The sequence below is a fragment of the Trichechus manatus genome, unplaced genomic scaffold (assembly GCF_000243295.1).
Source record: "Trichechus manatus latirostris isolate Lorelei unplaced genomic scaffold, TriManLat1.0 scaffold00086, whole genome shotgun sequence".
NCBI lineage: Eukaryota > Metazoa > Chordata > Mammalia > Sirenia > Trichechidae > Trichechus > Trichechus manatus.
Window position 1 is genome coordinate 7,676,950 of NW_004444022.1, and position 17,421 is coordinate 7,694,370.

At 39.2% G+C, this 17,421-nt stretch overlaps 1 protein-coding gene across 3 annotated transcripts in view; it reads right to left on the bottom strand.

The window, feature by feature from the left end:
- The window catches only part of LEMD3 (LEM domain containing 3), a 90,926-nt gene that overhangs the window by 47,647 nt on the left and 25,858 nt on the right, over positions 1-17,421 (bottom strand). For all 3 annotated transcript variants that reach the window (XM_023736103.1, XM_023736102.1, XM_004381546.3), the window contains exon 2: positions 5,076-5,113. In XM_023736103.1, coding sequence (XP_023591871.1) covers positions 5,076-5,113 — 38 coding nt within the window. The remainder of the gene's footprint in view (positions 1-5,075; positions 5,114-17,421) is intronic.

Sequence of the window (17,421 nt, forward strand, 5' to 3'; positions counted from 1 at the left end):
AAGTCTCACACACAATGAACTTCCCACCCCCCACCACCAAAGCAATGCTCCCGATCTCCCTTCTATACATTGCATCCTTATGTATATTGTTCTTATGAAAGACTTTTTCTTCGAAGTTGCCCTTTGTCTTGTTGCTACTTTTTTTAAATCTGACTCAAACCACATAAAAATAACCAAACGAGTGCTGACACAGTGACTGACCCTCAACCTCTCCTGGGCTCCCAAAGTGGCACTGTATAAACTTATGAACCATTAAAGTGAAACAAACATTTAATAAGTATCTACCAGGAGAACTGTTTTCCACAAAGACCCAATAAACAAGAAGCTTCCTGTTCTCAAGGGCAGATACTTACTAAGTGTTATATTACAGTTGCAAACAAAGTATAATGCAAATACAGAAGAGGAGGGAAAGGGAAGACTCATTTATGGAAGAGAGTATGAATTGGGCTTCACAGGAAGAACAGAATTGACCAGAATTCCAGGCAAAACAGCATGCGCAAAAGCATCGAAGCATAAAATTATTGATTATATTTCTTACATAACCAGTAGCCTAGTTTCACTCAGCAAACTACTGGAAAAGTGGTCTGGAGTTAACTGCCCCAGAGCCCTGGATGCCAAAACAAAGAGCCCGACTTCATTCAGAAAATTTAGGAGGAGGAAAGTAAAACAGACTTATGCTTCAGGAATATTACTCTGGCCATAAGGTATAGGTTAGCCCACAAGCAGAAATAACTGTATGAAAGGAATCCAGTGGAGACTAGTGCAATGGTATAGCGTAAGCACCCTGCCAAGGAGTCTAAAACAATGAGACATCCAATTTAAGAGCAACTGCAATTGAAAGGGACCCACATAAACAAAACCCACTGCTGGCAAGTCAATTCTGACTCAGAGACCCTATTGGTCAGAGGAGAACTGCCCCCACAGGGTTTCCAAGCCTGTGAATCTTTACGGAAACAGACTGTCACATCTTTCTCCCACAGAGCGGCTCCTGGCTTTGAACCGCCAAACTTTAGGTTAGCAGGTGAATGCTTTAACCACTGCGCCACTGAGGGAGCCATATGAGTGAGAGGTAATAACTATCGCACTATCTGAAATAAACTCATGATTCATAACGGAATTGTGTCTTTATTATTTCCTTTCTTCCTCAAGTGTCTAACCAAACAAGATTACTGAATGAATATGACCAGGGAGCAAACTCAGGACATTATAAAAAGCCAGAAAATAACATATGCCTAATGCAACCTCATCCATTTGTTTTCATGCTGTATGTTCAGGGGCAGAAGAGAACAACTTTTGCACACTATGGGTGGCATGCTTTTGTCAGTGCAGTCTGTGGCGCAATGAACTGCTTTTACATGGCCTTTCTCGTCATGGTCTTGTAACTCCCACAAAATGATTGGTTGTGACTATGCAAACTGAATGACTTATGGCCTACCTAGGGGACTGGTCAGTGCGTGGTCCTGTCAGGAGGGCCATGCCTTGAAACTGACAAAGAGTTTACTTATATAAGGGTTAATCCCACAAAGGTTAAGGGGACCTCACTACCATGAAGAAGACTGAAGCGGAGCACGCCCTCCAGACCAAGGACCCAAGGTCTCTGCACTGAGAATCTCCTAGACCCAAAAGAGCTGTAACACTGAAGAAGGCGCAGGATGGCAAGAGACAGCAGCAGTGGGCTTGCTGGCCCACAGAGCGAGAGCTGAGCACCTTTGGCAGGAGGCTTGTGGGCCAAGCCAAGAGAGCTGTTAACACTTGCCCATGCAGGGCAGAGACCTGCACATGTCCTGTGCAGGGAATGCCTCAGAGGATCCTGTGCAGGGGTTTTCCGACAGCTGGGCGGAGCCAGATGCCTCTGGGCAGAAGGCTTGCCAGCAGAGCTAAAAGAGTTGTTTAACATTTGCTTGTGCAGGTCAAGAGAGGCGTGAGCGTACCGCGTGCAGAGGTTGTATGCCTTCTTCTCCCATGGCCAGCGGGGGCCCAGGTAGCCTGGCAGCAAGAAAGCCCCACAGGCCCAGGTAGCATGGCAGGAGCTGGCAGCAGAAGTTTAGAAGGGCCTAGCGGCAGAGGCTTGGGAGATCCTGGCAAGGCAAGGCCCAGTGAGGCCCAAGGGCACAGCAGAAGCCTTGAGCAGCACGGTGGTAGCCAGGGGCAGCAGTGACATGAACACAATATCTAATCTGAACCACGGTGCACCTGCCCACCTATGTAAGAATGGACATGGGCAGATGAGGAAAGGTAAGGATTTCCCCTTTGAAAATCTGTTGTTATTGTTTACTGACTGTTTTCTACAAATCTAGTGAAACGTGTGAAAGCCAGAATTTGGGACTGCCTTGTTTTTCCAGGTCTCGCAAGTTTTCCCGCCTTTGATGAGATGCAGTCTAACCACCTTTCCACCGCTTCTTTTACTGGAAAATATTTGCATTCTCCTTCTCTGACAGCTTTCCGCCTTACACAGGCTCCAGCTTTCATAGGTTTTACTGTAATAATAATGGCTTTCACTTTACCAACACTGTGAAAGTCTCTCGCATGTCTGACTCGATCACAGATGAATGTAGCACCCATAAAATGGTTGATACCAGTGGGTTTATGTGTCTCATTCCTAGCAGTCTTATAGCTGCCTGGAAGTTTGAGACACAGCCTGTCTGCAATGTGCAGTGCAGACAGGCAGAGCATACACAGCTTTCATCAGTGATACTAGGAATAAGAAATCTCATCAAAGGCTCCAAGACCCCACCACTAGAATCTGGATTTGTGTGAGCTGACTGACGAGAGAGAAGTTATTTGTCCTTCAGCTTGACTACTTGCTTTCCAATCTTCTTGTTTTTTTCTCCTCAACTCTGTCACAACCAGATTCTGAATCAAGCCAGTCCTTATCTTCACATAAGCTTAAAAATCCAAACTGTAAAAGTCAGAAATCAAGTAAGTAACTGTAGGGGCTAAGACCCAGGATTCTGAAAGCTATGCATTTGTGATACATTAAACTACAAAATTGCTTTTAATAAATACGTTCAACATAACAGGATGAGGAGGACTTCCAAAGATAGTGTAGTCTGTGGACTTGAAACATAAAAGCAAGGTGAATCTGATTAAACTTTGGGATTAAAGTAGCTGAGATTCGATTCTTGAAGTTTGTTTCCTCTCTTATTTGGAAAAGAGACTGATTTCCTTTTTGTTTCACATGTCCTGATCATGCCCAATCCCAATCTCCCTTTCAAAAACAAACAGAACTCGAAAATGTGGCACCTGTCCTCTGTGATTACATCTTTAATGAAAATCAGAGACCTGGGATCGAACTTTATTTTTTGATTCACAAACATTAACACTGGACTAGATAAGTAGAATAACAAAACCTAACAAGATATAGGAGCTCTAGTCATTCAGTAATTAAGAGCTTGGCTGCTAACCAAAAGGTCGGCAGTTCAAATCCACCAGCTGCTCCTTGGAAACCCTATGCGGCAGTTCTACTCTGTCTTACAGGGTCGCTATCAGTCAGAATTGACTTGACAGTAATGGGTTTGGGTTTTTTTTTTTTTTTTTACCCAGCTATAACTAGATCTCAAACTGTATAAGATAACACACATACGGTTACATTCTCATACAAAGAATTTAAGCCTGCAAAGAACACAAACTAGAATTTTTTTCAAGAATTTTTTTTTCCAATGGCAATTTATTTAAAATAGCCATCTATATATTATAAGGGCCTCAAGTGTCATCCAATCAACCACATTATGATCTAAATAGTTATGTCTAACTATTGACTTCCCTAACCACCCTGCCAACTAGTTAAAGATGTATAAATAAATCCATACTTAAAGTAACCTATCAAGTAACCCTTCATTAAAAAAAATAATTTTACAATTTGAAAGAGCCTTTTAATTGTCTATTTTGGTAAGGTTCAGATTTTCTTTAAGCAACCCGTATCATTCTCTAAAGCAAAGTGCTTATTCTTTGGGGGTGAGGGGGAGGAAGATCAAACTTGTAGGGTAACTTTGTAAGTTTTCTCATATTCTGCCACCTTTAAATATTTCCATCTTCTTTTCTCAATCAATTTTCTCCTCAAAGATATCTTGATCATTTGTATCAAATCTCTGACTAAATGACAATAATGGATTTTAAACACTTAGCATCGCACTTAATATAAATGGACTGCCATTATATTCACTATAATTATTACTATCATTCAGAGGTTCAGAACTTCAGTTTCCCCCATTGGGAAAATTAAAAGAAAAAGTCTTGTGTTTCCAATGTTCAGCGATCATATTATATTAAATTTAAATGATGATGCCAGCATCAGGGTTATATTTAATCTAACCACTGATAAGGTAATTTTTTTTAAAGGCAAGTATCACAACAGCATATTGCTAAAAATAATCATTTCAAAGTTCCACTCTAACAATCTAAAGAAATATTCCGCAGATCTGATTACACATTATTATGTAGCCTTCAGTATAACAAATAATGTTTTCTATATAGGTCTGTGTGACAGTTCCTATAACAGAAAAAATTAACAACTAATTGTGTAAAATATTTTAAGTTCAAAATCTTCAAAGTGCCTATAATAAGTGAAAAATGTTTTCATGTAAATAAAATTTATGTTACAATTAACATTTAGCATCCTTTAAAGGGAAAAGGAATCATAAATGGCTAACCTAAGGGATATATCTCGTATTTAAAACCTTTGCCTTCTTGATGATTGAAGAGGCATGCCAATGTGCAAATGATCCACAGAGAGATAAGATGAGGGCGAAGATGACAAAGACCACTAGGGAATCTAACATCTTAAGACAACAGGCATACTTCTAAGGGTAAGACCAGATCCCCAGAGGACACGCCACCACCTTTTACTTGGAAGCTGGCTTTTACGTTAAAGTAATAATAAACAGTTTAGCTCATCAGAGCAAATCTGTATCAGATTTAATTAAACAATAGTTAAGGAATAATCAGAATAAGAAACAATTGCTTCTTCGACCTAAAACAACCTAAAAATCACTATGTTTTTAGTTGATAGTGATCCTAATACTTTTAATCATATAAAAATATGGCACCAAATATCAGTATTATAATCTTTTACTTACTTGTATTTCTCCAAATGTTCCATCAAAGGGGTTTTTTACTATCAAGGAAAGAAAAAAAGAAAGCTATTAGCATCACTTAAGAGTGTTATGGAATAATAACCCCCATAAATAAGCCCTCTGAAATATCTTTGTACTTTGCTAAAGTACACTGTACTGAAGCAGATTGTACTTTGCTAAAACTGAACATAAACATGCAAACAAAATGTAAATAAACTCATGACAATAAAGGTTGAGGAAATAATTTTTAGACTTGCTACACTTACCATTCTCATTTTGAATTTATAGCTTTTCTCCATAATTATTGAGAGTAGGTCCTCTGGTGTCAGAGGGGCTAGGTTCAAGTCACAGTTCCACCACATACTAGCAATGTGACTTGAACTAACATCTACTTAGCCACTTTAAGTAGCCAAACCAGGAGCCACTGGTGGGCTCGAACCACTGACCTTTCATAGCAGCTGAAGTAGCTGAGGATTAAATTAGATAAACCATATAAAACCTTGGCATAGTGCCTGGCAGGTAATAGGCACTCAATTAATGCTACCTATTGTTATTACTTAAGGAGCCCCGGTGGCACAGTAGTTAAAGTGCTTGGCTGCCAACTGAAAGGTCAGCGGTTCAAACCTACCAGCAACTCCAAAGGAGAAAGATGTGTCAGCCTGCTTCCATAAAGATTACAGCCTTGGAAACCCTATGGGGCAGCACTGCTCTGTCCTATAGGGTTGCTATGAGTCTGGATCGACTAGACAGCAACGGGCTTGGTTTGATTATCATTACTAAGGAGCACTGGTAGCGCAACAGTTAAGCACTGGCTGCTAACTAAAAGGTCAGCAGTTTGAACCTACCAGCTGCTTCTTGGGAGAAGGATGTGGCACTCTGCTTCCATAAAGATTCCAGCCTAGGAAACCTTATGGGACAGTTCTACTCTGTCCTATTGGGTCACTAGGAGTAGGAACTGACTCGACAGCACACAACAACATCATTGTAACTGCTGATGACTGTATCATTTGTTTTCACTTTAATTTGATTTCTCTTCAAAATACAGACTAAAGGAATCAACAACTTGAGAAATCTACAAGATTCTTTAAAACTGAATAATTCATTTAGAATTCTGAATTCTAATTATAAACAACACAAACTTCCTAATCCTTGCTAACATCTGGAAAAGTGGCAAGAAAAAAATGTACAGATCAAAGTAGCTAGAAATTAATTCTCAGTATTAAACAATTCTAATTTCCAAGAAAATATTAAATTATAAGGAAAGGATTTACTACTTTTCCACCCAAACTCCCACATCCCTCCCCACAAAAAGAGACAAATAAGTTTACTGCTGAATATTTAACATCTCTTGTGGTTATTATTAAGGACCTCTTTGTCATGGATTGAATTTTGTCCCCCAAAAATGTCTGTCAATTTGGCTAGGTCATGATTCCCAGTATTGTAAGATTGATTTCCCTATGTGTTATAAATCCTATCACTATGATGTAATAAGATGGATTAGCAGCAATTATACTGATGAGGTCTACAAGATTAGTGTCTTAAGCCAATCTCTTGAGATACAAAAGAGAAAAGTGAGCAGAGAGACATGGGGACCTCATACCACCAAGAAAGCAATGCCTGGAGCAGAGTGCGTCCTTTGGACATGAGGTTCCTGTGCAGAGAAGCTCCTAGACCAAGGGAAGACAGATACATCACAAGCACCTTCCTCCAGAGCTGACAGAGAAAGCCTTCCCCTGGAGCTGACACCCTGAATTTGGACTTGTAGCCTACTAGACTGTGAGAGAATAAATTTCTCTTTGTTAAAGCCGTCCACTTGTGGTATTTCTGTTATAGCAGCACTAGATAACTAAGACACTCTTCCTTATCATCTCTTTTATTTTCATATTACATGCAAAGACATTCAAAACTTTCAGATACCCTGGTCTCTACAATCCAGGCCACAGTTAAGACTAACTGATCCTACAAAGTAACGTAGTTCATGCTAACCAGGTTTCCTTTTTGAGATGCTTTTCTATTTTTATTTGAGAAAACAGGAAGTCCCATAGGAAGCAGGAACTGCCTGATGTTAAGAAAGTTCATGTGTGTGAGACCAGTTTAACAAGGCACAATAAAAAAAGCAAGGAAAAAAATGTATCTTGTTATCGTCTAAAGGGATTTTGCCAATGGATTCTTACATAACATTTTTCTATACAGCAAAAGAGTTAAGCGCTAGGAAATAAATTTTCTTTTGAAAGTACTCAAAATGGAGATCGGGAGAAAAATATAGCTTAACTAAATAAAACATTGAGAATCAGAAGACTTTTGGACTAAAAGGGATACTCTTTTTAATAATATTAATATTTAAATATAAAATTTGAGCAACTTAAAATAAAGGGATATCTACTTCAACGTATTACCAAAAAATGCCCTGTCAATCTGATAACTATAAACTGGTCAAAGAATATTTTTAAAACAAGCATTTTATTTCCTCTTTGTAAGAAGTACAATTCTAAAAAAAATATAGAAGCATGCAATTCCAGAAGACAGGGTTTAATGTCTATGAAGAAAGGCCATGCATGCTAGCATTACTTTTTTGGCTATATACAAAATTTTTGTATCTAGTCAAGACTATCAAATGGAAAACTTCCTCTTCAAGTACCTCTATAAAGGCATTTACTGTAAATTGTAAACGTTTACCACCCAACTGCTCTACTGTGAGTTTCTCAGGACAGGGATCATGTGTTGTTCACGTTTGTGTGCGCAGAGTCAAGCACAGTATCAGACGTACAGTTAGTGCTTGAGAAGTGCAGGTTGTGCTATCTAGGCTAAGTCCACTCTTCCTTATTATACTGTGTATGTTAACAATGTAGCAAAAGTGTTCAATGCTGCAGGAAGCTACAGAAGGGTATGTTCTGAGCAACTGGGACGGGAGACGAAAGGTTGACACAGAGAAAGCCAAAGATGTCTTTTGTATCTTTCTAGATTTCTGCCTCTTGTCTGATAGGCTAAGACACCAGAGTAGGGAAGGTCTAAGAAACCACCCTACATACCTTCTGTATGGGAGGAAGATGGGAATTCACTAACTAGATAGTGGACAAGAATCATCTTAGGTGAAGGGAAGAACAACACACAATACAGAGGAAGTCGGCACAACTGGACTAAACCAAAACCTAAGAAGTTTCTTGAACACAACCAAACACTTCGAAGGACAGAGTAGCAGGGGCTGGGGTCTGGGGACCATGGTTTCGGGGGACTTCTAGGTCAACTGGCATAACACAATTTATTAAGAAAATGTTCTGCATTCCACTTTGGTGAGTGGCGTCTGGGGTCTTAAAAGCTTGCGAGCGGCCATCTAAGATGCATCAATTTGTCCCAACCCAGTTGGAGCAAAGGAGAATGAAGAACACCAAAGATACAAGGAAAATATTAGCCCAAGAGACAAAAGGGCCACATAAACCAGAGACTCCATCAGCCTAAGACCAGAAGAACTAGATAGTGTCCAGCTACCACCAATGACCACCCTGACAGGGAACACAACAGAGTCCCTGATGGAGCAGGAGAAAAGTGGGGTGCAGAACTCAAATTCTAGTGAAAAGACCAGACTTAATGGTCTGACTGAGACTGGAGGAACCCTCGAAGCCATGGCCCCCAGATGCTCTGTTAATCCAGAACTAAAACCATTCCTGAAGCCCACTCTTCAGACAAAAGATTAGACTGGACTATAAAACATAAAATAATACTCGCGAAGGTATGCTTTTTAGTTCTAGCAGATACATGAGACCAAATGGGCAACTCCCGTCCGGAGACAAGATGAGAAGGCAGAAAGGGACAGGAGCTGGTTGGATGGACATGGGAAACCTGGGGTGGAAAGAGGGAATGTACTGTCACATTACAGGGATTGCAATTAGTGTCACATAACAATATGTGTATAAATTTTTGTATGAGAAATTAATTTGAACTGTAAAGTTTCACCTAAAGCACAATAAAAAAAAAAAAATTCCCCAAATGCCTATGACTACTGTCACCTATTAAATTAACAAGCAGACATGTTGAATTAACAAGACCAGAAATACAACCTGACCTTGAGGTTAAGTTTTAAAAAGGAAACTCCATCCAAAAACAGCAATTCTAACAAAGCTAAGCCCTCTAATTTCTGAAAACATCTTTATACATCTAACTTTTCTTCCCCTAAACTATTTCAGTTTTTCTAAAAACACATCAATATTTTACATCACATCCAAATACCTATAGTCTTTAAAAGAAACAACAATGTATATTTTACCCCTAGTGAAAATATCTCCTTAGGCAATCGTAGGGAAGAAACTTATTCCAAAAGCATCCCACAGCAAAAATTTTACCATCGCGTTTATTAAACCTCATCCCCTTGCTGTCGAGTTGATTCCGACTCATAGCGACCCTATAGGACAGAGAACTGCCCCATAGGGTTTCCAAGGAGCAGCTGGTGGATTTGAACTGCCAACCTTTTGGTTAGCAGCTGAGCCCTTAACCACTGTGCCACCAGGGCTCCACTGCATTTATTAGTCAACTCTTTTCTAGGGACTGACCCGAGAAGGAGTTATACTTCTTAGCCCTTATCCTAAAGCAATGATAATGCCAAAATTTATTCTGCTATCCCCTAAACGCACAAACTTGAAGCCATATTTGACTACGACTGCACAATGGTTAAAACCTCGGCTGCTAACCAAAAGGTCGGCAGTTCGAATCCACTGGCTCCTCCTCGGAAACCCTATGGGCAGTTTTACTCTGTCCTATAGGGTTGCTATAAGTAGGAAATTACTTGATGGCAATGGGTTTGGTGTTTCTGTTTTTCTTTTTTCTTTTTCTTTTTTTTTTGGTGTTGTATCCCCTTTATGCTCCAAACCCCCAACAGCTTCTGATTCCTGCTTTTTTTCTCAAATTCTTCTGGTATGGCTATTTTTTTCTTCAATTTTCTTGCTCATATTATTTTATACTGTTTCATATTATTTCAAACCACAAACATACCAAGCTTTCCTTTGTAAATGTTCTTTTTTTTTTCACTTCTCTTCCCTTTAAACATCTTAAAGACTGTAAAAACAATCAAAATTCTTAAAATGTTTCTTTAATTATACTACTAGATTCCTCAAAATCTTCCAATTTGTTTCCCATCACATTTTGCTTCGAGGAACTAAGTCTCATCTTCTGACACTTTCCTACTTACTTGTAAGACAGATATTGTTGATTCTTTCTCCAACTCTCTCTCTCACCAATTCCAAAAATGTTACTAATTTTACTGATCCTTTCTGACAAATGTACGCTTTTTTCCATTCCCTTAAGCCAAGATCAAATTTATCAACTGTTATGAATTCCCAGATAAAAGGGAAAAAATTGTGAACACATCTTTCAGTTGAGATCCTTTATACTTTTATGTTGACCAAATTAACTGATGTTCTCTCAGAAAGGCTTCATGTAGGTTACTCAGTGGCAGTAAGGGCAAGAAAAAATCTTTAAAGTCTTAAAAAGCAAAGATGTCACCTTGGTGTTTTTCAATTGCCTCATAAGCATGTGAAAGCTGGACAAGGAATAAGGAAGACCAAAGAAAAACTGACATCTTTGAATTGTGGTGTTGGCGAAGAATGTTGAATATTCCATGGACTGCCAAAAGAACAAACAAATCTGTCTTGGAAGAAGTACAGCCAGCGTGCTCCTTCGAAGCAAGGATGGTGAGACTATGTCTCACATACTTTGGACCTGTTGTCAAGAGGGATCAGTCCCTGAAGAAGGACATCATGCTTGGTAAAATAGAGGATCAGCAAAAAAGAGGAAGACCCTCTAACAAGATGGACTGACAGAGTGGCTCCAACAGTGGGTTCATAAGTGTAACAATGATTGTGAGGATGACACAGGAACAGGCAGTGCTTTGCTCTGTTGTATGTAGGATCAATATGAGTCAGAACCAACTGGGCAGCACCTAACAACAACAACAACAACAGTGGCAGTAAAGGAAGAAAGTCCACGGTAACCAAAGTTCTTCTTTTATAGGTCAGAAACAAAGATAAAATTTATTCACTCAAATATTTATTGAGGACTTACCTTGTGTTAGCACTGGGAATGTGGCAGTAAATAAAACAAAAATATCCCTGCCTTCATGGAACTTAAGTTTGTTCTAGCGGGGGCAGAGAGACAATGAACAAATAAATTTTAACATACACTGAAGATGTGACAAATGCTTTGAGGAAAAGAACAGGAACAGTACTTGATTTGTTGGGGAGAACAATTTTAAATGTAGTGGTCATCTAGCTCAATAGGCATAGCATAGTTTATAAACAAAATGTTCTACTTTCTACTTTGGTGAGTAGAATCTGGGGTCTTAAAAGCTTGTGAGTGGCCATCTAAGATACTCCACTGGTCTCACCCCGTCGTGAGTAAGAGAGAATTAAGAAAACCAAAGACACAAGGGAAAGATTAGTCCAAAGGGCTAATAGACCACAACTACCACGGCCTCCACCAGACTGAGTCCAGTACAACTAGATGGTGCCTGGCTACCACCACGGACAGCTCTGACAGGGATCACAACAGAGGGTTCCGGACAGAGCTGGAGAAAAATGTAGAACAAAATTCTAACTAAAAAAAAAAGACCAGATTTACTGGCCTGACAGAGACTGGAGAAACCCTGAGAGTATGGCCCCCTTTCAGCTCAGTAATGAAGTCACTCCTGAGGTTCACCCTTCATCCAAAGATTAGACAGGTCCATAAAACAAAATGAGACTAAAGGGGCACACCAGCCCAAGGGCAAGGACTAGAAGGCAGCAGGGGACAGGAAAGCTAGTAACAGGGAACCTAAGGTCGAGAAGGGGAAGTATTGACATGTTGTGGGGTTGGTAACCAATGTCACAAAACAATATGTGCACTAATTGATTAATGAGAGGCTACTTTGTTTTGTAAACCTTCATCTAAAATAAAATACAATAATAAAAAGAAAATATGGTGGTCAAAGAAAGCATCACTAAGAAGATGAGATGTGAACAAACACTTGAGGGAGTCAAGTGGATAACTGAAAGAAGAGGTTTACAGACAGAATAGCACATGTAAAGGTCATCAGGTGGCAACATGCCTGGCATATTATTCCTGGAAATGGAAGGAGGCCGGTGTGGCCACAGCAGAGTAGATGAGAGGGTAAGTAGCAGGAAATGAAGTCAGACTGGTAAAATTATTTAAGGGAGGCAGTTAAGTACAGATCATACAGGACCTTCATGAGGACTGAAAGGACTTTCATATTTTACTCTGAGTGAGAAGCTTCAGGGAATTGGGAGCATCTGTTATTTGGCTTCTCTGGGATAAGTTTAAGAGTCTTAAGCATTTGGAGAATAAATGGTCTACTATTTATGACCCAGTAAAACGGAGGCGATAGTACATGTAAGTTTTCTCTGAATGAGCACAGCCAACTTCAGTCTGCCTCAACATTTTTCTGTTCTGAAAAATGGAACTACCACCAATTATCAGTATACAAAAATATTCCACCAAGAAGGCTCTGAGCCTTTGTTTTTTCTGGTTTTTTCAAGCCCGAATGTTTTCCTTCTTCATTTTGTCTTCAAGGCTGAATTTGCAGCTATACTACAATCATGAAGGATGCCTAACCACTGCAGCTCATTGTGATCCTCCTCTTCTAAGAACTCCTACTGTATTTACTCTCAGTATCTTTACTACTTTATATTATGATTTAACTATTTGGTATTTGTTTCCTCCTCCAACAAGACTGCAAAGTCTCTACTTATCTCAATGCCTTGCAGATATAAGGTACTAAATGCATACTGAAGGAACAGAATATTGACTGCGTCCCACAGTCTCCTAGAATAAGAGCCATAAGGGTACTATAGTTCTGACCAATCAAAGCTGTAACAATCACTCTACAAGCCTCTCCTCTGAATAAAAATGAAAATATATTTATTACACTCTTAACTATGTGACAATGTCACCATGCTTGGTAAAGGACATCATGTTTGGTGAAGTGGAGGGGCAGCGAAAAAGAGGAAGACCTTCAACGAGCTGGACTGACACAATGGCTGCAACAATGGGCTTAGCATAAAAACAATTGTGAGGATGGCACAGGACAGGGCAGTGTTTCATTCTGTTGTACATAGGGTTGCTACGAGTCGGAATCGACTCGATGGCACCTAACAACAATGTGACTGGAATGCTGATGTCATATACTCATAAGGTACCTCATTTCATTCTCACACCCTGCTATTTTAGGGCACGTATTACCCCCACTTTTGTGGACAGAGAAATTGAGGCGTGGTGAGGTCAGGATGGTTCCTTAAGGTAAACACAGTTTATGAGCTGGGATTCAAAAAGATGGGATTCAAATCCATGTCTGACTCCAAAGCCCACATTTTTCTTATTTATAGAAATAACAACTACTGAAAATACTCGTTCTATTTGGTTAAAGGAAAGCATTCTTCTCTAGAACTTTCAGATTTTTGAATCATTGAACTGTAATGTCCCTACAATTAAAAGCATCAAAAATGCCAAAAATGGGGTAAGGAGGAAAAGACACTGCTGTTGGAGAAAACATGTTGTTTCTCAGATGAGGAAAAACTTCTCTTCAAAGTAAGTACTCTAATTGTAGTCTGTCCCATTGCTGTTGAGTCGATTCCGATTCACAGTGACCCTATAGGGCAGGAAAGAACTGCCCCATAGGGCTTCCAAGGCTGTAAATCTTTACAGAAGCAGACTGCCACATCTTTCCTCCCACAGAGCGGCTGGTGGGTTTAAAGCTGACCTTTTGGTTAGCAGCCAAGCGCTTTAACCACTGTGCCACACTGTAGCCTAGGAAAACATTTTTGATGCTTTATCAAAATAAAAAGTGTCCCACAATCCTCACACTCTACTGCACTGGCACTCTCTCTGCTGCAGTGCCAGTTAAAAAATCACCAATTTCTGATTTAGTACCACACCACATCCAAGTAACATTCTCGTTTGGTTTCATTTTCCAACATAAGATTCACAAACATGTATTTTCCAGGCATTTTGTTGGTTGAAGATTTTAAAAAAATGAATATTATGTAAGCCCTGCCCTCAAGAAATTCAATCTGGAGGGCAGCATCTCTGCAGACCTGGAATCAGGAAATGATGCCAAAATCTGGTGCCAAAATCCAATTCTCTGTAAGCCAAGAGAACTAAATTACTGATAGGTTCCTAAGATGTGACTGAATCAACAAGTCAGTTTTTTCTTCAACCTCTAACATTCCATAGATAAGTAAGGTGATCTGTGTAAGCGATTTCAAACTGTTCAAAGCTAGCTGCAACCAAAGAAGCAGTCAGTCAACTGACGAACAGTTGAGAACTTATCCTTTGTGGAAGGTCCCTGGGTAGTACAAATGGTTTGTACTCATCCACTAACCTACAGGTTGGTGGTTCAAACCCACTCAAAAATGCCATGAAAGAAAGGTCTGGCAATCCACTTCCATAAAAATTACAGCCAAGAAAATCCTATGGAGCTGACTTCTACTCTAACATGTGGGGTCACCATGAGTTGGAATTAACTTGACGGCAACAGGTATCCTATGTGGGGCATCAAACTGCTAAATCAATGCTGGTTTATAGTACTAATAGGACAAAGTCTCTGCTTCCAAAGCACTTGAATTCTAGTCCAGGGAAACAGAATAATAAACATATAAATAAGAAAATATAAAATTCAGATATGAAATTTGAAGAAGACAAAATAAGGTAATGTAAAGGAGACTGCTTCAGCTAGGGTGGTCAGTGAAGCCTTCCTGGGAAGTAACATTTGAATGTCACTTGAATGATAAGAAGAAATATTCATTAGGCAATTTTATTAATTTAAATTTATCTATAAAGACAATAATTATAATACCAGCAATAATAGCTGAATTAAGAACTTACTGCATGCCTGCCTATACTAAGCACTTTCAGACAGTCTCTCTATAAATATCACTATGAGGTGGGCATTACTGTTATATCCATTTTGTAGATGAGAAATTTGAGGCTTAGAGAACTGAAGAAAGTTGCTCAAGGTCACATAGCTAATTAGTGATACAGCTACGAACTGAACACAGATAATTTAAAAACCTGAGCTCTTAACAATAATATGTGAAAAAAGTAAATCTAGGGGGGTAAAAAAAAAACCCATACTACTAACGGGAAGAAAAAAATCTGAGGAAAAATTCAAGGAACTGGAGCCTGTAGGATACGCTTACTCTTCCTACAATGCTCTTCATTCCATTCTTTGCCTAGATAGCATCTACTCATTGTTCAGACCTTAGCTTAAACATTACTTCCTTTAAAAGCATTCCCTGAACCCTTCCCAGACTAGACATGGTCTTTCACAGCACCCCATATCTTTCCTTTATAGTACCTATTACTGTTAAAAGTTTACATTTATTTTGTGATCTTTTGATGTATATCATTTGTCTCCCCCACAGTATCCCAGCACCAAGCAGATTACCTGTTAGCATAGTGTATATACTCGATTAAAATGTGCTTAATTAATGACAGAAGAAAATGGTTAGTGTGACCATTATTTCCTTCAAGTACATCTTCTGAATTGGATTCCAGGTAGAAGAAAGAATGATAAAAGCATGGTAGGCTTTCAAAGGTAGTCTCTTATAAAACTCCATGACCTTAACGCTAGGTTTTAGTCTTAAGAAACTTCAAGTCCTCTAGGCAGTTAAATTCAACTGCCTAAATGACCAATGATCTCTCTGGATTGTAAACAGACATTGAAATTCTCAAATCCCACCTTCTAACATTAATGGTTTAAACAGAGCATAATTATATTTGAAGAAGTGAGGGGGGGAGGGCAGAAATGTTTCCAACAGCTGCAGAACACGGCACCTGTGTGGCAAACACTTCCGCATGTCACCATCAGCTAGGTTGATCTAAAAATGTACAAGGGTGAACAAGGCAGTACATTCCTTTGCAACACAAAATGACGCCCATTTGTCTTCTGAAAGTTCTCCAATTGTTTCAAGGCTTTGTTTAATATACGGTCATTCTACAAGACAGAAACAGTTCACTTAATACTTAACCAATTACTGTGCAATCAAATGCAGAAAATTTTATGGACAAAAACTGTCCACTACAAAACTTGCCTAAAGCAAACTAGTCTACTGCCCTTGTTCTGCTCATGAATACACTTTCAATTTTAACCCCACCTACCCATCTGAATTACAAAGGTACTGGTCTAGATAAGGACAATGAGTAAGAGAGAAGGGAAGGGGGATAAGAACTCAAGAGCTTTTACATTTTTCCTATTCAGGAGGACCCCCAACTTTTCACTTGTCCCTGTTTTAAGAGACAATAATCCCATGCTACTTCCAAATAAGCTATACTTAAAGAATAACAGAACATTTACACTAATTTTATAAAATAAAAATAAAAAATGCTTTAAATGTGGATATCTAAGTACTAAGAATATAATGAAAACTGAAAATAGTGTGTAAGAGCATTAAGGTCCAAAGAAATACAAGATCAAAACACAGAATCAAATTTGCCAATAGCTTTACTATTTGGTTGGTTCTTATACTGCATCTCTATACATGATAAAGAACATTATGCTTCCTTTCAACTTTATGATCATTTAAAAGTTTAACATTTGCTCATCCTAAAAATGAAGATTCTGGGAGGCGGGGGGGCACAGGGAAATGGTATCAGATTGTAATTGCAATTACTTATCTTTACTCAAGCACTAATTCATATTATAATTGTACCGGGAGTTTGGGATCTCTATAATAAAAGCTGTAAGAAAGACTTTTAACCACAGACTGTTCATTTATTCAACAGGTATTTACGGAGCATGCTCTATACACTATGTTCTGGGAACATATTGCTTCAGTAGTAGTGTTCCCTGACTATTAACTGAAAGGCTGGTAGTTCAAACCCATCCAGAGGTACCTTGGAAGAAAACCCTGGCGATCTTCTTCCAAAAGGCCACAGCCTTGAAAACCCTATGGAGTGCAGTTCTACTCTGCACACCTGGGATCACCATGAGTTGGAATGGACTCAACAGCAATTTTTTTTTTTCTAATGGTATATAAAGTGATCAATATCACCTTGAAGTTTTAGTACAGAGTACTTTAAAAGAATTCAGGAAGGAGCAAATTATTTCTGCCTAAAATAAATTTAGGCATTAAAAACAAACCAAGAGGGCAAAATGGCGCTCTAGGCAGAAGGACCACGTCGTCCCGCCACAGCAAATATCCGAAAAACTAAGCCGAACAGACAATACAACAATCCTGAAACCCTAAAACGTCAAATGAAGAGATAAAGAACTCAGCCAAGCACCAAATGGAGTGATAAAACTGACAGAGAACGGAGAGCGAGGAGAGATTCATGCAGAGGTCCCCTACCAGCTAACGCAGCGCGGATC